Source organism: Bombina bombina, chromosome 6 (assembly GCF_027579735.1).
Source record: "Bombina bombina isolate aBomBom1 chromosome 6, aBomBom1.pri, whole genome shotgun sequence".
Taxonomy (NCBI): Eukaryota; Metazoa; Chordata; class Amphibia; order Anura; family Bombinatoridae; genus Bombina; species Bombina bombina.
This window is the reverse complement of record NC_069504.1, coordinates 517,903,047-517,924,038: the sequence shown is the minus strand read 5'-3', so window position 1 is coordinate 517,924,038 and position 20,992 is coordinate 517,903,047. Positions and strand designations below refer to the sequence as shown.

Below are 20,992 nucleotides of genomic sequence, written 5' to 3'. Positions count from 1 at the left end.
GGAGGCTTATTTCCTGCTAAAATAATCCCTAATGAAGGTAAAGGCTACAGTGAGAAGCTGTGCTAGTACTGTAGTGTGTTAACTGGTTAATAACTGTTATTAGCTCCGGTTTGGGCATTAAGGGGTTAATTGATCTGAAAATTTGTGTGCAATCTTTTCAAAGCATTAAGACTCTGTGGTGAAAATTTCATTAAAATCGGATGTTTAGTTCATGTTTTTTTTGATGTTTCAGTAAAAAAGTGTGCATTAAGGGGTTAATTGATCTGAAAATTTGTGTGCAATCTTTTCAAAGCATTAAGACTCTGTGGTGAAAATTTCATTAAAATCGGATGTTTATTTCATGAGTTTTTAATATTTCAGTAAAAAAGTGTGCTTTTTTATTATTTAAAGAGACAGTAAAGTTTTTGTCAAAAATAATTTTTATTGCATTGTAGTTCTGTTTAAGTCTGTTAAACATGTCTGAGTCTTCAGATAGCCTATGTTCTGTATGTCCAAAGGCCAAGGTGGTTCCCCCATTAAATTTATGTGTGAAGTGTGCCATAGCGTCCAAACAGCTTAAGGACAGTACAATCACACTTAAAAATATAGCCCAAGATGATTCTTTAGCTGAAGGTAGTGAAAATAGCTTGCTTTCCTCTCCTTCTGTGTCAACACCAGCTATGCCCGCGCAGGCGATGCCCAGTACATCTAGCGCACCAATTGCGATTACTATGCAACAGTTAGCAGCAGTAATGGATAATTCTATCGCAGCATTTTTATCCAAACTGCCAGCTTTCCTAGGAAGCGTGTTTGCTCAGTTTTAAATACAGAAAATGAGCAAGTAGACGCAGAGGATAATTTATCTGTAGTGCCCTCACATCAATCTGACTTGGCGGTGAGGGAGGGCCTGTCTGAGGGAAAAATTTCTGACACAGGAAAAGTTTCTCAGCAGGCAGAGCCTAATACCATAGCATTTAAATTTAAGCTAGAACACCTCCGCGCTCTACTTAAGGAGGTCCTGGCTACTCTTGATGATTGTGACCCTTTGGTGGTCCCAGAAAAATTGTGTAAAATGGATAAATTCTTAGAGGTCCCAGTACACACTGATGCGTTTCCGATACCTAAGAGGGTGGCGGATATAGTGAATAAGGAGTGGGAGAAACCAGGTGTACCTTTTGTTCCCCCTCCTATATTTAAGAAAATGTTCCCCATTGTTGACCCCAGAAGGGACGCGTGGCAGACGGTCCCTAAGGTAGAGGGGGCAGTTTTCAAAGTAAAGGTTTATTTAAGAAAATTTTTGTTCAACAAGGTTTTCTTCTTCAACCAATTTCTTGCATTATTCCTGTAACCACTGCAGCTGCTTTTTGGTTTGAGGAATTAGAAAACTCGCTCCAGAAGGAGACTTCTTAGGATGAAGTCATGGATAGAATTCACGCCCTGAAGTTGGCTAATTCTTTCATTATAGATGCCGCTTTTCAGTTAGCTAAATTAGCGGCGAAAAATTCTGGTTTCACAATAGTGGCGCGTAGAGCGCTTTGACTAAAATCGTGGTCGGCGGATGTGTCGTCCAAAACAAAATTGTTTAATATTCCTTTCAAGGGTAAGACCCTATTCGGGCCAGAGTTGAAAGAAATTATTTCAGATATCACTGGGGGAAAGGGCCATGCCCTTCCACAGGATAGACCTTTCAAAGTTAAAAATAAGTCTAATTTTCGTTCCTTTCGCAGTTTCAGGAACGGACCGGCTTCTACCTCTACAGCCACTAGGCAAGAGGGTAATGCACCCCAGCCCAAACCAGCATGGAAACCATTGCAAGGCTGGAACAAGGGTAAACAGGCCAAAAAACCTGCTGCTGCTACCAAGACAGCATGAAGGGGTAGCCCCCGATCCGGGACCGGATCTAGTAGGGGGCAGATTTTCTCTCTTTGCTCAGGCCTGGGCAAGAGATGTTCCGGACCCCTGGGCACTAGAAATTGTCTCTCAGGGGTATCTTCTAGAATTCAAGGACCTTCCTCCAAGGGGAAGGTTCCACTTGTCTCGCTTATCTTTAGACCAGATAGAGAGACAGGCATTCTTACATTGCGTAGAGTACCCTTTAAAAGTGGGAGTGATAAACCCAGTTCCAACAGCAGAACAAGGACTGGGATTTTACTCAAACCTGTTTGTAGTTCCCAAAAAGGAAGGAACTTTCAGGCCAATTCTGGATTTAAAGATCCTAAACCAATTACTCAGAGTTCCATCATTCCAAATGGAAACCATTCGGATTACCAGTTCGTGGCTCTTCCCTTCGGATTGGCCACTGCTCCGAGAATTTTCACAAAGGTGCTAGGGTCCCTTCTAGCAGTGCTAAGGCCAAGGGGCATTGCAGTAGCACCTTAACTAGACGACATTTAATACAGGTGTCGTCTTTTCACAAAGCAAGGGCTCATACGGACATTGTTCTAGCCTTTCTAAGGTCTCACGGGTGGAAGGTGAACATAGAAAAAAGTTCTCTGTCCCCGTTCACAAGGGTTCCCTTCCTGGGAACAATAATAGACTCGGTAGAAATGAAAATCTTTCTGACATAGGTCAGGAAATTAAAACTTTTGAACACTTGTCGAGTTCTTCAATCCATTCCTCAACCCTCCATAGCTCAGTGCATGGAGGTAACAGGACTAATGGTTGCGGCAATGGACGTGGTTCCTTTTGCTCGAATTCATTTAAGACCATTGCAACTGTGCATGCTCAAACAATGAAATGGGGATTATGCAGATATTTCTCCCCAGATTCAGATGGACCAGCAAACCAGAGACTCACTCCTCTGGTGGTTGTCTCAGGATCACCTGTCTCAGGGAATGAGTTTCCGAAGACCGGAGTGGATCATTGTCACGACCGACGCCAGCCTCTTAGGCTGGGGCGCGGTTTGGAAGTCCCTGAAGGTTCAGGGTCTATGGTCTCGGGAAGAATTTCTTCTCCCGATAAACATTTTGGAATTGAGAGCGATATTCAATGCGCTCCAGGCATGGCCTCAACTAGCAGAGGCCAAATTCATCAGATTTCAGTCGGACAACTTGACGACTGTTGCGTACATCAATCATCAGGGGGGAACAAAGAGTTCCCTGGCGATGAGGGAGGTATCCAAGATCATCAAATGGGCAGAGGATCACTCCTGCCATCTATCAGCAATTCACATCCCAGGAGTGGACAACTGGGAAGCGGATTATCTGAGTCTTCAGACTTTCCATCCGGGGGAGTGGGAACTCCACCCGGAGGTTTTTTGCTCAGCTGACCCAGCTATGGGGTATTACAGATCTGGATCTGATGGCGTCACGTCAGAACTCCAAAGTTACACGTTACGGGTCCAGGTCCAGGGATCCCAAGGCGACATTGGTAGATACCTTAGTAGCGCCTTGGTCGTTCAATCTAGCTTATGTCTTTCCACCGTTTCCCCTTCTCCCCCGGCTAGTAGCCAGGATCAAGCAGGAGAAGGCTTCGGTAATTCTATAGCTCCTGCGTGGCCACGCAGGACTTGGTATGCAGACCTGGTGAATATGTCATCGGTTCCACCATGGAAGCTGCCTTTGAGGCAGGACCTTCTAATTCAAGGTCTATTCGAACATCCAAACCTAGTTTCTCTGCAACTGACTGCTTGGAGATTGAACGCTTGATTCTAGCTAAACGTGGGTTTTCAGAATCAGTTATAGATACTCTGATCCAGGCTAGAAAGCCTGTCACCAGGAAAATTTACCATAAGATATGGCGGAAATATCTTTGCTGGTGCGAATCCAAGGGTTACTCATGGAGTAAGATTAGGATTCCAAGGATACTATCTTTTCTCCAAGAAGGATTGGAGAAAGGTCTGTCAACTAGTTCTTTTAAGGGACAGATATCTGCTCTGTCTGTTTGGTTACACAAGCGTCTGGCAGCCATGCCAGATATTCAGGGTTTGTACAGGCTTTAGTCAGAATCAAGCCTGTCTACAGACCTGTGGCTCCTCCATGGAGTCTAAATTTAGTTATTTCAGTTCTTCAAGGGGTTCTGTTTGAACCTCTACATTCCATGGATATTAAGTTACTATCTTGGAAAGTTTTGTTTTTTGTAGCTTTTTCTTCTGCTAGAAGAGTTTCTGAATTGTCTGCTTTGCAGTGTAATTCACCCTATCTGGTGTTTCATACAGATAAGGTCGTTTTACGTACCAAACCTGGTTTTCTTCCAAAGTGGTTTCCAATAAGAATATCAACCGGAAAATAGTTGTTCCTTCTCTGTGTCCTAATCCAGTTTCTAACAAGGAACATCTGTTACACCATCTTGATGGGGTTTGTGCTTTAAAGTTTTATCTAAAAGCAACTAAAGACTTCAGACAAACATTGTCCTTGTTTGTCGTCTATTCTGGCAAGAGGAGAAGTCAAAAGGCGACTGCGACCTCTCTGTCTTTCTGGCTGAAAAGCATCATCCGGTTGGCTTATGAGACTGCTGGAAGGCAGCCTCCTGAACGAATTACAGCTCACTCTACTAGAGCTGTGGCTTCCACATGGGCTTCCACGAATGAGGCTTCTGTTGAACAGATTTGTAAGGCAGCGACTTGGTCTTCACTGCATACGTTTGACAAATTTTACAAATTCATTACTTTTGCTTCTTCGGAGGCTATTTTTGGGAGAAAGGTTTTGCAAGCAGTGGTGCCTTCCGTTTAGGTTACCTGACTTGTGCCCTCCCTTCATCCGTGTCCTAGAGCTTTGGTATTGGTTCCCACAAGTAAGGATGAAGCCGTGGACCGGATACACCAATGTAGGAGAAAACAGAATTTATGTTTACCTGATAAATTTCTTTCTCCTACGGTGTATCCGGTCCACGGCCCGCCCTGGCATTTTGGTCAGGTTTAAATTTATTTTTTGTAAACTACAGTCACCACTGCACCTTATGGTTCTCCTTTGTCTCCTAACCGTCGGTCGAATGACTGGAGGGGTGGAGCCTGAGGGGAGCTATATAGACAGCTCTGCTGTGTGCTCTCTTTGCCACTTCCTGTAGGGGAAGAGAATATCCCACAAGTAAGGATGAAGCCGTGGACCGGATACACCGTAGGAGAAAGAAATTTATCAGGTAAACATAAATTCAGTTTTTTTGCACTATTATCTGTTTCCTAAAGGTATAATTTTATGAGTGTATGACTTGAAAGACATGAATATATATTATATAATCATACCTAGTATTATGGAGGAGGGACTTTTCTCCCTTTTTTTCTACATGGGACTGATTTGGATTCCTCATATTATTCTAGGTATGATGTGTAAACACCCTGGCTTATATATATATATATATATATATATATATATATTATAGTATATTTGTGAAATGATTTTCAAAATAATAGTAAGGAAAATGCCTATACCCAATACTGGGCTAAATTACAATTGGGGCGCTATTTATCACTTTCACTCGCACACAAACACTGCTGGCATTAAACATTTATGGACCAATTTATCAAATGACATGCGCACATGATTCGCTGTAGCGAATCATGTCCGTCCGACATTGCTAAATGCCGATAGCATACGCTGTCGGCATTTAATATTGCACAAGCCAGAGGCATAACTAGAATTCACAGGGCCCAGGTTCAAGAATTTAAGAAGGGCCCTGCACCCCCCCCCCACCCCAAAAAAAGTGAATTTGATACATATCTTTTTTTTTTTTTTTTTTTTTTTTTTTTTTTACATTTAACACAGAAGGAGGTACCATGTGCTCACAATCTGTAAATGTGTTCAGTTAGCAACCAGTAGTGCATTGCTGCCCCTTCAACAAATTATACCAAAAGAATGAAACAAATTAGATAATAGAAGTAAATTAGAAAATTGTTTAAAATTATATTCTCTATCTGAATCATTAATGTAAATTTTTGGGTTTCATGTCCCTTTAAAGGAACAGTCTACAATATAATTGTTATTGTTTTAAAAGATAGACAATCCCTTTATTACCCATTCCCCAGTTTTGCATGACCAACACAGTTATAATAATATACTTTTTACCTCTGTGATTACTTTGTATATAAGCATCTAACTGACAGCCCACTGATCACATGACTTTTTTTAATTCAGTATTGACTTGCATTTAGTACTGTGTAACACAATGTTATCTACATGGCCCACATGAACTGTTAGAGGCATATTTATCAAGCCGTCAACCGCAAATACGCTGGATTTCCACAGCGTAATTGTGGCAAGCTTGATTCGACCTAGTTATCAAAGCCTACAGACTGGCAAAAGTTGAAATCTGTGACGTAACATACGATCCGTCGGTCTCAATCCGACACAGATCGATGCTTACGTCATTCCAGATGTTCCGAATACACATTCAGCACTATTTGACACTTTTTAAAAGTTATCAAACAGTTAATCGGTACGCTCGCGCTATTCCAGCCCAGCGTACCTGGTTTTCAATCCACCACCCTGGAGGCCGCGGATTCCTTAGGAATCAATGGGAGTCTGAAAGTAACGAAAGCTTATGTTCGATGATGCCAGATATCCCATTGATTTCTATGGTAGAAAACCAGTTACGTTTACACCTAACACCCTAACATAAGCTCCGAGTCTAAACACCCCTAATCTGCTGCCCCGACATCGCCGCAACTTAAATAAAATTATTAACCCCTATTCCATCGCTCCCCGACACCGCCGCAACTAAATAAAAGTATTAACCCCTATCCCGCCGCTCCCGGACCCCCGCCGCAACTGAATAAAAGTATTAACCCCTATCCCACTGCTCCCGGACCACGCCGCAACTTAAATAAAGTTATTAACCCCTAAACCTCTGGCCTCCCACATCACTACCATTAACTAAACCTATTAACCCCTAAACCGCCAGCCCCCCACATCACCATTAACTAAATTAAGCTATTAACCCCTAAACCTAACAATTCGCTAACTTTACATTAAAATTACAAAATCCCTATCTTAAATAAATTTAAACTTACCTGTAGAATTAAAATAAACTATATTAAACTATTAATTAACCTACCCTAACTATTATACTAAAATTACATTAAACTAGCAATTAAATTAACTATATTACATATTTAAAAACCCAAACCCTACTCAAATGATTTAAATATACTATTAATTACTAAATTACTAAACCCCCGCTAAGTTACAAAAAATAAAAAAACACTATATTACGGAAAAAAAGCCAATAGGATAAGAGCTTTTTTAAAAACTAAAATAAAAAAAGTTTTACAATAAAAACGTTGACCTGCCGCTACCTGCACTGTGAGTGTGACATGATGCTTCACTAGTGTCTCTGACTACAGGGGTTAGTGTTTCTGTTTTACCCATTGGTGTTTATGTGTGTGTATGTATGTGACTGTGTGTGTGTGTGTATGTATGTGACTGTGTGTGTGTGTGTGTGTGTATGTATGTATGTGACTGTGTGTGTGTGTGTATGTATGTGACTGTGTGTGTATTTATGCATGTATGTATGTATGTGTGTGTATGTTTGTGACTGTGTGTCTATTTATGCATGTATGTGTGTGTGTGTATGTTTGTGACTGTGTGTGTATTTATGCATGTATGTGTGTGTGTGTTTGTGACTGTGTGTGTATTTATGCATGTATGTGTGTGTGTGTTTGTGACTGTGTGTGTATTTATGCATGTATGTGTGTGTGTGTATGTTTGTGACTGTGTGTGTATTTATGCATGTATGTATGTGTGTGTATGTTTGTGACTGTGTGTGTATTTATGCATGTATGTGTGTGTGTGTATGTTTGTGGAATCAGCAAATTACAGACCTTGGGGCATATGCAGGCTCGCCAGAAACAGCAGTTATGAAGCAGTGGTCACAAAGCCAGCTGCTCCATAACCTGTCCGCCTGCTCTGAGCAGACGGATACACATCACCGGAAATCAACCCGATCGGGTTGATTGACACCCCCCTGCTGGCGGCCTATTGGCCGCGAGTCTGCAGGGGGCAGCGTTGCACCAGCAGCTCTTGTGAGCTGCTGGTGCAATGCTGAATACGGCTAGCGTATTGCTCGCCGTATTCAGCGAAGTCTGGCGGACCTGATCCGCACTGTCGGATCAGATCCGCCAGCCTTTGATAACTTGGGGCCCTTGTTACTACAGCATGGGGGGGGGGGGGCGGGAGGTAAACAGTGTCACTATACAGTACGGGGGGGCTGGACCATGTCACAGACTACTGTGGTCACTTTATAAAGTACTGGTGCGGGTAGGGTCAGGCCAGCCATCTCACCGGCAGATTACAGACTATGTCACTAACTCACTATATACAGTACTGGTGGGTTAAACAGTGTCACTATATACAGTAATATATATAGGTCAGACCATCTCACAGACTGTGGGCACAGGGTACCTCCTTTTGCAGACATGTAATCTTTTTTCTGTGTTAAATGTAGAAAAAAAAAGAAGATATGTATCAAAATCACTTTTTTTTGGGGGGGGTGGGGGGGCCCTTCTTAGATTCTTGCACCTGGGCCCTGTGGTTTCTAGTTACGCCTCTGGATAGGGGTTAATAACTTTATTACAGTTGTGGCGGGGTCCGGGAGCAGCGGGATAGGGGTTAAACATTTTAGTAAAGTGACGGCGTTAAGTGTATAAATAAAGTTGGTAAAAAGCCAAATAGCAGCGAGATCGATGACTGTTAGCTAACAAAAGTCCGATGCTCATCGCCCCGTACGTGTTGCGCAAATTTTTGCTGGCTTTTTTTTATAAATACGGAGATCGTATTCAGGTCCACGGCCGCGATGTTAGGCGAGCGTATAAATATCCCCCCAAGTCTCTAGTTGTGAAAAGCAAATAAAAAAGCATGTGATTAAGAAGCTGTCTATAGTGGTTTAAAAACAGGCAGACATTTAGAGGTTTAAATGTTATAAAGTATATTAATATATCAATGTTTGTTGTGCAAAGCTGGGAATGGGTAGTAAAGGCGTTATCTATCTTTTTAAACGATAACAATTTTAGTATAGACGGTCCCTTTAAGTGCTGGAGACTCAGGGGCCAGAATATGCAAACAAACATATACATAAGACCTTCAAATATCTAATGTCGGACTTCTAAAGTGATATCCATTCCTTCAAAAATGTTTACATTGTGGGATGGAGCGCAGAATGATTATTGTAGAATACAATGGCATTTGGCGTAATTTCAATTAATAACATTTTCATTTGATGGTTATATTGGTGGCATTAAATGGAAAATGAATGGTGCTAAGTAAACATTTACAGGTAATAAAATGTGCTGATTTGTGATAAAATACAACTAAACAAGCTTTGACCTAGATTCCAGTTTGTTATAAGAGCTTTTTTCAACAGGTTTTCACTATGCAAAGTCATTCCAGTTTGTAAGAAAACGTAGATTTCTAATGGTTTTCAAATGACTTTGCAAGGCGAATTCAGGCACTCAACAGTAATATTCTAGTTCTTCAGGAAACTGGTTTCAAATCATGATTTATCGAAATATGTAATTCAAGACCTTTTCCAAACTCATTTTGGACAGATTTTCAAACCAAATCTTGCCATTTTAATCAACCCTTTGGGGGGGGGGGGGGCAATGTCATTGTCTATTAAACATATTGGAAAAATAACATATTGCTATCAGAATGTACAATGGCATTTGCAATAAAGAGCTTGGATTTTCTAAAAATAAATAATTTAATTGATAAAAAAATAATTTATTGCACATATGAAATAAGCTTATAAGGAGAATCTAACAAACTAAAATCAGGCACAAGGTTGTCCTCAGTAATATTGAATCAGTTTGTGCAAACACATTCTCCTTTCTCACCGGTTCCTTAATTTTATTTCTTGCATTTTTTGTCTTTGGAAAAACCCTTATAAAACTCCTGTAACTGTAACATATTTTTTTTGCATGTGCACCTAATTCAAATGTAGGAAATCCAGATGTGGAGTTTTCACATGTAAATGTCAGCCAGGCTTAGTAAATAAAAAGAAAACATTCTAATGGATTGGAAAAATTTGTCAAGTTCAGATCAATTTTCTGCATGACAGAAGCTGACATATGAAAACCACCTGATCTTTTGTTAGATATGAACCTGACCAGAACATTCCACTGTAAATGGTTAAATATAACATCACATTTCCTCACTTTTTTGTGTAATATATTCATCTATATTCTGTTTCTATTGCTGCACAAAAACTCCTGTATTAAAGTAGTCAATTATTATTAATATAATACTTATAGCTTATTAATTTAAATATAAACTCAAAAATGCCAATGCAAACTCTAAATTATTATTAATTGTTATAGTTTTTAAACAAGTGTCTGCTTAGGATCAGACACTGCTATTTAGCTGAAACTGTGTGTTTCACAAAATACTTGTAATACAATAAATCATTAATTTTTCACTGCATACGTTTGTCTGTTTCTTGTCAGATGTTGTCTGCTTTGAATTGGTTTCCTCTTCCTCTCAAGAGAAGACTGGCTTTTGCCTTGTAACCATGTGCTCTGGGCATTGGAAGGAAGGCCTTGCTACCTAAATAAACATGAATGACATTAGTATGCAGTAATTAGGGCACTTAATAATTTCCATCTAAATACATATAGTTGCATTCCTAGGTCTGTGATTTTTCCAGTTGTAAAACATCAACTAAATTTCATATAATTAAGAATAATTAAAAGTTAATTGTATAGGTTAGTAGATATAATGTGAGGTCACATGACAGTATAAAGCATTTCAATTAAAGGGACACTCAAGTCAAAATAAACTTTTATGATGCAGATAGAGCATGTAGTTTTAAGACACTTTCCAATTTACTTCCATTATCAAATTTTGCACATTGTTTTTATATTTTATAAGTTTCTGAGGAGCAAGGTCCTACTGAGCATGTGCACAAGCTCACAGGGTATACCTATACTAGTCTGTGATTGGCTGATGTCTGTCACATGATACAGGGGGCCGTAAAATGGGAGAAAAAATAAATTTGTCATAAAAAAATCAACTGCTTATTTGAAATTCAGAGTAAGCTCTATTTCCTTATCTTTTCATTGTGCACTTGTTAATTATGCAATTCTACTGCATTGAGTGGTCCTTTAACACTAGTAAGTCCCATTTAATGTGTTGTTAAGCCTATTTTTACACTGCAGTTTTTCAGAATTGCAATTTAATTACTTAATCTAAGCTTTAGATTTAACCTTTTTTCTCTTTCTCCATTTGATTTTCTGATCTATATTTGCAGAATTCTGCACTGAATGTGTTGCATCTACTATGTAATTACACTGCCAGTGATGAGTAGGAATCCAGATATGATTGCTATGTTAATAGAAGAAATATATCTATATGACTGACAGTAATTGTGAGTTTACATCAATAAAGTTTTAAACTTCTTTCAGACTTTAAAATGAACTCTTCCAGCAGCAAACACTGTAGTCATATCTTTTAGCAAGAGATTCATTTTCCTTAATGGTTTTCTAAATATATTGACTGAGATAACCTTTGGTGAGTGAAATTAATCAAATTATGTTTATTTTCACATGCGCTGATACCATATTCTTTTTCCTCTTTATAGACATCCAGAATTACGCGCTCTGATGATGATAAAGACAACGGATGGGATGCCTGGGGAACCTGGAGTGATTGTTCTCGCACCTGTGGAGGAGGAGCCTCGTATTCTTTGCGGAGATGTTTGAATGGCAGGTTAGTAGACAGCTGGGTGATGCGCATTTTATAATTAATTTAATTAATTTTAATTTGTCTCTTTATTGCAGTTGATTTTTTAATAAATTGATTTGTAAAAGATAATAATATCCACAGCTCTACTTGTCCGAAGGTCTTTAAACAAAAACTATATTGCTATATTACTCATATTTTTCCATTTAATTCACTCTCAGATAGATTACGAGTGGTGGTATTATGAGTTTTAAAAAAGCAGGCTTGTGCGGGCGATATGGTTGCGTTGAGCTCCATACCGCACAGAAAACAAGCACTACTTTGACGTGCCCGTGCACGATTTCCCCATAGACATCAATGGGGAGAGCCGGCAAAAAAAAAGCCTAACACCTGCGATTGCGGAAACAAAAGCTCCATAACGCAGCCCCATTGATGTCTATGGGAAAAAAGAAAATAATGTTTAAACCTAACATAAACCCTAGTTTAAACACCACTAATCTGCTGCCCCCAACATTGCCGCCACCTACATATAGTTATTCACCCCTAATCTGCCGTCCCAACATCGCTGCCACCTACATAATGTTATTAACCCCTAATCTGCAGCCCCCAACATTGCCGCCACCTACATAATGTTATTAACCCCTAATCTGCCGCCCCCAGCATCGCCGCCAACTACATAATGTTATTAACCCCTAATCTGCCACCCCCAACATCGCCGCCACCTACATAAAACTATTAACCCCTTATCTTCCGCTGACGATGTCGCCGTCCCTATACTAAAGTTATTAACCCCTAAACCTCTGGCCTCCCACATCACTACCACTAAATAAATCCATTAACCCCTAAACCTAACCCTAACGTAACCCTAACCCTAACACCCACTAACTTTAACATAATAAAAATATAGCTAAATTAAATTTACAATTCTTAACTAAATAAACCTAATAACCCCTAAACCGCTACCCCCCCCCCCACATCGCAACAAGCTAAATTAAACTATATTAACCCCTAAACCTAACTCCCCCTAAATTTAACATAATTAAAATATAGCTAAGCTAAAGTTACAATTATTAACTAAATAATACCTATTTAAAACTAAATACATACTTACCTGTGAAATAAAACATAAGCTAGCTACAATATAAATAATAGTTATATTGTAGCTATCTTAGGTTTTATTTTTATTTCACAGGTAAGTTTGTATTTATTTTAACTAGGGAGACTAGTTAGTAAATAGTTAATAACTATTTAATAACTACCTAGTTAAAATAAATACAAACTTACCTGTGAAATAAAACCAAAGCTGCCTTACACTAAAACCTAAAATTAAAAAAAAAAATTAAAACTCTAAAAAAAAAAAAAACTAAATTACATAAAAAAACAAACACTATATTACAAAAAATAAGAAACAAATTATCAAAAAATAAAAAAGAATTACACCTAATCTAATAGCCCTATCAAAATAAAGAACCCCCCCCAAAGTAAAAAAAAACCTAGCCTACAATAAACTACCAATAGCCCTTAAAAAGAAATCAGCTCTTTTACCTGTAAAAAAAAAAATACAAACACCCCCCAACAGTAAATCCACCATCCAACCAACCAACCCCCCCAAATAAAAAACCTATCTAAAATAACCTAAGCTCCCCATTGCCCTGAAAAGGGCATTTGTATGGGCATCGCCCTTAAAAGGGCATTTAGCTCTTTTACATGCCCAGACTCTAATCTAAAAATAAAACCCACTCAACAAACCCTTAAATAAACTTAACACTAACCCCCGACGATCCAATTACAGTTATTGAAGTCCCGCTTGAAGGATCCATCCAGCCGGCAAGAAGTCTTCATCCAGGTGGCCTCTTCGATCTTCATCCAGCCGGCGAAGTCCTCATCCAGGTGGCAGGAAGTCTTCATCCAGACGGCATCTTCTATCTTCATCCATCCGGTGCAAAGCGGGTACATCCAGAAGACATCTGCCGTGGAGCATCCTCTTCATAGGTCACCGCAGTAAACTTGAACTTCAATGCAAGTGACGTCATCCAAGATGCCATCCCTTGCATTCCTATTGGCTTAAAGATTTCAATCATCCTATAGGATTATAGCTGCTAAAATCCTATTGGCTGTTCCAATCAGTATAGGTACACCTATACTGACAAGACTTGTAATAGCAGCGTTAGGGAAAAACGCTGCTTTTTCACTCATAACGCCAAACTCGTAATCTAGCTGTCTTTGAGATTGGACCGGTTTAGCAACACTATAACATTCTTTTGCAGCCCTGTCCTGAGCTGCAGCTCTTACTGTCTTGTTTCCTGGAGACTATGGGGCCAAATTATCAAGCTCCGAATCAGATTTAGGGGCCAATTTATTAAGGGCAGAATGGCACCTAATGCCCCTGTTTCCGCGCGAGCCTTCAGGTTTGCCGGAAACAGCAGTTATAAAGCAGCGTTCTAAAGACCACTGCTCCATAACCTGTCCACTGCTTGTGCAATGATAAATGCTGACAAGCTCACTGTTTTGGGATCTTGCAAGAGTAGCACCAACCATTTGCATACAGCATCCTTTAGAAGGGAACTTATGATGTTATGCTCCATCCTTCATCTGCTTTAATGTGGTGGACTGGTTGCACCTTTTTGGGGAAACTATATGATGGAGCTGCCATGGTTACCATCACTCTTGATCCTCAGAGGTGTCATGTCCACTCCTGTGCATATGATTCTCTGTCTTTTTTTGTGCACTGGGAGGTCCATCACTTTGCTAGCTTGCCAAAACAGCAGCATTCATTTCAATACTACATCTGCTGGGAAAGCAATGCATTCTGTTATTATGCTTTTGCTTTAATTTATTTGTCTGTTTGCTTGTTGTAACACACCTAGCCATATCTGCATATTGTTTTGCTGACCCCGTACTTGTTTAGAATACTTGCTTAGCCCTACCTGCCGTATAGTTCTTTCCTTTTTATGCATAGTATTCCCCCATAGAAGTCAATAGAGCAAAACAAGTGTAAAAAAACTAACACCCTACTCGCTCGCAAACCCGATCCCATATTCTCGAGTGCGCTAACCCGACATGAAAATATGAAAATGTCAAATTCCAATGTTCTTCACATAGCAGAATATGTTCTATTTATTCATAAATACATTTCTACATATATCTGATGGTATTTAGCTACAATATATATCTACACCTACATATACAGTCATGGCACACCTGCATTTCTGTCAGAATGCACCACTTCGCCCAGAAAATTGTTGCAATTACAAATGTTTAGGCATTCTCATGTTTATTTCTTTTGTTAGTAATGGTATGACACAAAAAAGTGGAGAAAAAAAGCCAAATCTGACACATTCCACGCAAAACTCTAAAAATGGACTGGACAAAATTATTGGCACCTTCTCAAAATTGTAAAAAATAAGTTTTTTAAGTTTGTGATGCTCCTGTAATTTGAAATTAAACTCACCTGTATCAATTAACAGGTGCTGAAATCATATAGAAATCACACTGGCAACCTGTTAAATGGTGAAAATTTTACTCAACCTTTCTGCTATGTGTCTCTGTGTGCCACACTGAGCATGGAAAATAGAAAGAGCAGCAAATAATTGTCTGAGGATTTGAGAACAAAATTGTGGAAAAGAATGGACAATCTCAAGGTTCCATGTCCATCTCCAGACATTTTAATGTTCCTGTGTCCACTGTGCGCAACATTGTCAAGAAGTTTAAAGCCCCTGGCACTGTAGCTAATCTCCCTGGACGTGGACGAAAGAGAAAAATTGATGGAAGAATGCAACAAAGGATTGTTTGAATGGTAGATAAAGAACCTTGATCAACATTCAGACAAATTCAAGCTGACCTTCAGGCACAGGGTGCAAATATGTCAGCTCGCACTATACTTTGCCATCTGAGTGAAAAGGGACGCCACAGTAGGAGACCCAGGAGGACCCCACTGCTGACACAGAAACATAAAAAGCTAGATTGGAGTTTGCCAAAACTCACATGAGGAAGTCAAAATCCTTTTGGGAGAATGTGCTGTGGACAGACAAAACAAAATTACAGCTTTTTGGTAAAGCCTATCATTCTACTGTTTTCAGAAAAAGAAATGAGGCTTTTAAAGAAAAGAGTACAGTCCCTACAGTCAAACATGGTGGAGGTTCACTGATACTTTGGGGTTGCTTTGCTGCTTCAGCAACTGGATTTCTTGACTGTGTTCATTGCATTATGAAATCTGAAGACTACCAAAGAATTCTGTGGTGCAATGTAGGGTCCAGTGTCAGAAAGTTGGGTCTCCGTCAGAGGTCATGGGTCTTGCAGCAGGACAATGACCCAAAGCACACGTCAAAAGCACCCAGAAATGGTTTAAGACAAAGCACTGGAGAGTACTGAACTGGCCAGCAATGAGTCCCGATCTCAATCCCATAGAGCACCTGTGTAGAGATCTCAAAACAGCAATTGAGAGAAGGAACTCTTCCAATCTGAGATACTTGGAGCAGTTGGCGAAAGAAGAGTGGTTGAAAATTCCAGTAGAGAGGTGTAAGAAACTCGTTGATGGTTACAGGAAGCAATTTATTTCAGTTATTTTATTCAAGGGGTGTGCTACCAAATATTAACTTGAGGGTGCCAATAATTTTGTCCAGTCCATTTTTGGAGTTTTGTGTGGAATGTGTCAGATTTGACTTTTTGTGTCATACAAATACAAACAAAAGAAATAAACATGAGAATGCCTAAACATTTGTAATTGCAACAATTTCTGGACAAAGTGGTGCATTGTCTGACAGAAATACAGGGGTGCCAATATTTTTGGCCATGACTGTATATTTACATGATTATATATAGATATACATATATATATATATATATATATATATAAATATCTATTTACAAATACATAGGACAAATTCTGATATGTGCAGAACATTGGAATCTGACATATTTAAAGTAAATACACAGTATAACACTTTATTAAAAATGAATATTACATAAATATGATTTTACATGTTTTCATATAATTAACTGCAAAGGGCTCCAATGCAACTATATATATATATATATATATATATATATATATATATATATATATATATATATATATATATGTTTATATATGTGTACATATGTGTTTATGTGTTTATATGTAATCTGGCCTTAAATATTTAATTCAACATGATATTCTCTTTCTTTATAGGCACCTCACTGACACAAAGCATTTGGTTTCAGCATTATAGATTCAGTGTTTCTGACCCAGTAGTACTGTGCAATATGTGTAAAATATTCACATTTGCGGTCTTGCTGGATGGAACAAAACGTGTCTTGGAAACCTCACAGACACAAACAAGGTTCTGACTGTGATTAGTCTATGGCGTACCTGGGGCATAGTTGCCGCTTTACACCTACATTAGCGCCAAGCATGCAGAATTCATAAATACTCTCTTGCCCCGTGAAGTATCTCACCTTGTGTTAGAGTCTCAATATTTAAAAACTATCTAGGTTGTTTCAATATAAACCTCCAAATTGCACATTGTTTCAGTAACAATGCTGGGTCAAGTTTTTTCTGTAAGATCTTAGTTTCATAAATAGCTTTTATTGAATGTAGACCATTGTGCTTATGAGTGCTGCAATTCTCCTGCTATTATAAAGGGGTTTCTATTAAAATGTTACTGACAAAAATGATACCAGTACTATGGATCTTTGTCCAGCCTTCACTCAATTCTCTAAAAAAGGGGGGATTGAACTTAGGATGGAAGTTCCAAGAGAGTGAGCTACCTGCTATAAAATGTAGCTCCCAAAGTCATTAAGCTCTCTGGAACTTTGTAGGGGTGAGTGAATGTTAGGCAGCACCCTGCATTAATATCATTTTTTTTTAAATTAAGCCACCCTGGGCAATCCTGTGGTGGGGGATTCTGATAACATTTACTGCCTCTTTAATGATGACATAATTGTTTGGCTTTGGACCAGGACACTATAAACCAGAGTATTCCCAGGTGTTCACACTGAATCAGGAGTATCCAATTGGTTCTACTATTCTGGTTATTTAGATCTGTTGTTGTGAGAAGTCTTGCTATTTGTGATTACAGTAATAAAAACAAATCTCATCAGACTTTTATTAATACCATTTTTATAATAGTAGACAGATTGTCCTCCTGAGACCATAATTTTACACTTTTATGAGTTTGCTTAAACATTGCCTAAATAAAACCTCAACATTGCTTCAATTTATGTAAAGTGTGTACTTTGTTCATTCATACTGTGATCCAACATTTAGTTCATTTGTATTACAGGAGCTGTGAAGGTCGGAATATTCGGTACAAAACATGCAGCAATAATGTAAGTCTGAGCTGATTTATTCATTTCCTTTATGTCATTGTCTACAAGTTCCGAAGTCTAAACTTGGTGCAAATCTGCTGTCTTTGGTTTCCTCTGTTGCTCCTTCCTTTACCTCATTTGAAGCTTTGACTAATTGACAACATGATGCTTTGAACTAACACTTCCCCAATATTTACTATCATAAGCGGACTCTTCCTGCCAAGCTGTGATTCACAGAATTCAATGAGTGTCAGAAGGAAGTGGCATTTTATAGATGGAAAAAAGACATAAAACTCCATTCTTTAACCAATATTATCCAAAATAGTTATGATTTTTAATTTATTAGGCTAAATATGAAATTACGCATTACTAAGTATTAAGCCCACATTAATAATTAACAATATTTGCATCCCCTGCTGACAGAATATCATTTTGTTTTAATTTCCTATAACTCAATACTGGCCTCCTGTGGACAACATTTGAAAGAAATATTTTCTTTCTTTAGGGACTGTGAAAATGTGTTCTACATACTGGAAAGGAAGAACTATTGTAGGGCTTTTTGGGACATACATTGTAGACAGTAAAGTTATCTTTTTCCCCTTATAAAATAGTTTTTACAAATGTCTGGTTAGATGTTTACGTACTTTATTACAATCAGGATTGGGTTAGCAGTAAAATATAGCCAACATTCATTAGCAGTATAACATATATCCAAATATATATTTAAAATATAAACTATTAAAACTATTAATAAGAATTATTTAAAATTATTATACATTTTATTAATAGTTTATATTTAATATTTCAATAACGCGCATTGAAGATAGCAATTCTTCATGTGCTCTAACCCGACCGTTAGTCCTAAATAGTCCTAAATTGCAAGGCTAAAAAAGCTTGCTTTATAGCCTATACCGACACGATCCGTTCCGCAATCTGGGTAGCTTAGGTTTTTTATTTTCGGGGGTTGGTTGGGTGGTGGGTTTTACTGTTAGGGGGGTTTTTGTATTTATTTTTCAGGTAAAAGAGCTGATTTCTTTAGGGCAATGCCCTACAAGAGGCCCTTTTAGGGTTCTTTTGATTTTGAGGGGGCTTTTTAATTTTTATAGGGCTATTAGATTAGGTGTAATTGTTTTTATTTTGGATAATTTAATGTGTTATTTTTCATAATTTAGTGTTTGTTATTTTTTGTACTTTAGTGGGGGGCTGGTGGTTTAGGGGTTAATAGGTTTAGTTAATGGTAGTGATATGGGAGGCCAGAGGTTTAGGGGTTAATAACTTTATTACAGTTGCGGCAGGGTCCGGGAGCGGCGGGATAGGGGTTAATAACTTTATTACAGTGATCTGGGAGGCCAGAGGTTTAGGGGTTAATAAGTTTATTTAGTGGCGGCGATGTCGTGAAGTGGCAGAATAGGGGTTAATATCTTTATTATTGTGTAGGCTATGTTGGGGTGCCGGGGAATAGGGGTTAATAACTTTATTATAGTTGCGGCGATATTGGGAGTGGCAGATTAGGGGTTAATAAATTTATCTCGGTTGCTGCGATGTCGGGAGCGACAGATTAGGGGTTAATAAGTTTATGTAGGTGTCGGCGATGTCGGGGGCAGCAGATTAGGGGTTTTTAGACTTGGGGTTTATGTTAGGGTGTTAGATTTAAACATAACTTTTTTTCCCCATAGACGTCAATGGGGCTGCGTTACGGAGCTTTTCGTTTTTTTTCTAACACTCTCTTCCCATTGATGTCTATGGGGAAAGCAAGCACGAGCACGTCAAAGCAGCCCTTGGATTTTGTGTGGTATGGAGCTCATCGCCACCATTTCGCATGCACAAAGCGGCTTTTTAGAAACTCGTAATGGCAGCACTATGGATGGGAGTAAATAACGCAACTTTTGTTGCATTAGTTTCGCACCCTCTATAACGCAAAACTTGTAATCGAGGTGATAGAAAATAATGTACTTTTTATTTTAAATATATATACTGTATGTATATATATATATATATATATATATATATATATATATATATATATATATATAAATGATACTATAGTAGGGGTCACCACCCTTTCGGACCTCAGTTACCACTAAATGCACAATTTTGAATCCCGTGGACCACTAACATGATTTTTTTTTTTTTTATGTTCAAACCTCTATAATGTGTGTGTGTGTGTGTGTATATATATATATATATATATTCACAGTATATATACATATACACACATAATATACATAACTAGTATAACCATAGCTAAGTTTAATTATGTATATACTGTATTTACACATTTTTAAGAATTATTTTTTGGAATTAACTATCTGAATGACAGTACTGAGAGAATACTTCCAAATGACAGATGAAGGGTGAGTGCCAACTTTTGAGCTGGAAACAGAGAGGCAGAAAGTGGGGGGGGGGGGGAAGAATAATATTTAAAAGGACCACAAGATTTCCAAGTTACCACCCAAGCTAGGAATTATTCAAAACTACTTATGATCATGGACAGACATTGGAGTCATAAATTAAGTTTATATCAGAAAGCTCTCAATATGGATGTGAGCGAACCACGACTGATGTTACTGGCAATTACTATAATACTGGTGGGATAGGGCTGATCTGCTGGATGGCAATTACTGGAATTCAGGTGGAATAACATTATTAGAATGAAAAATAATTAATATTTAATAAAAAAAGAAGATGGAGGGGAGGAAGTCCATCTGAAGGAATTAGGAAAACTACTACAAAGACAGGTAAAGGGAAGAAAATAAATGATATATAAGATTTTCTTTTTATATATACTTTAATTCCAGTATTTCAAGCCAAAACTATACCAACCACTGCTGGCTTTAGAAGGGAAGCATCTTCCTCTGAGAAACACACCGGGCGAGAGGAGTTCAAAATACAATCTAGCTACGCAAATTGCGCAGTACTATGCAACGTGCTTATGGAGATTGTAATTTAACTACTCTTCCATCTGTTTTCACTGATGTCCAGCCAGGCACTGTAGGCAGTTGCGGCACGAAGGGGGTGACACCATCAGAGGAGATGAATTCCTGCTTGGTGTTGTCAAGGACCACCAACATCTTCTCGTGGATTACCAGTTGTTCACGGACCATTGGTTGGGGACCACT

At 38.6% G+C, this 20,992-nt stretch overlaps 1 protein-coding gene across 1 annotated transcript in view; it reads left to right on the top strand.

Annotated features, from left to right (window-relative positions):
• The window catches only part of LOC128663202 (ADAMTS-like protein 3), a 372,033-nt gene that overhangs the window by 337,777 nt on the left and 13,264 nt on the right, over window positions 1-20,992 (top strand). The window contains exons 4-5 of the mRNA XM_053717413.1: window positions 11,485-11,612; window positions 17,849-17,894. Coding sequence (XP_053573388.1) covers window positions 11,485-11,612; window positions 17,849-17,894 — 174 coding nt within the window. The remainder of the gene's footprint in view (window positions 1-11,484; window positions 11,613-17,848; window positions 17,895-20,992) is intronic.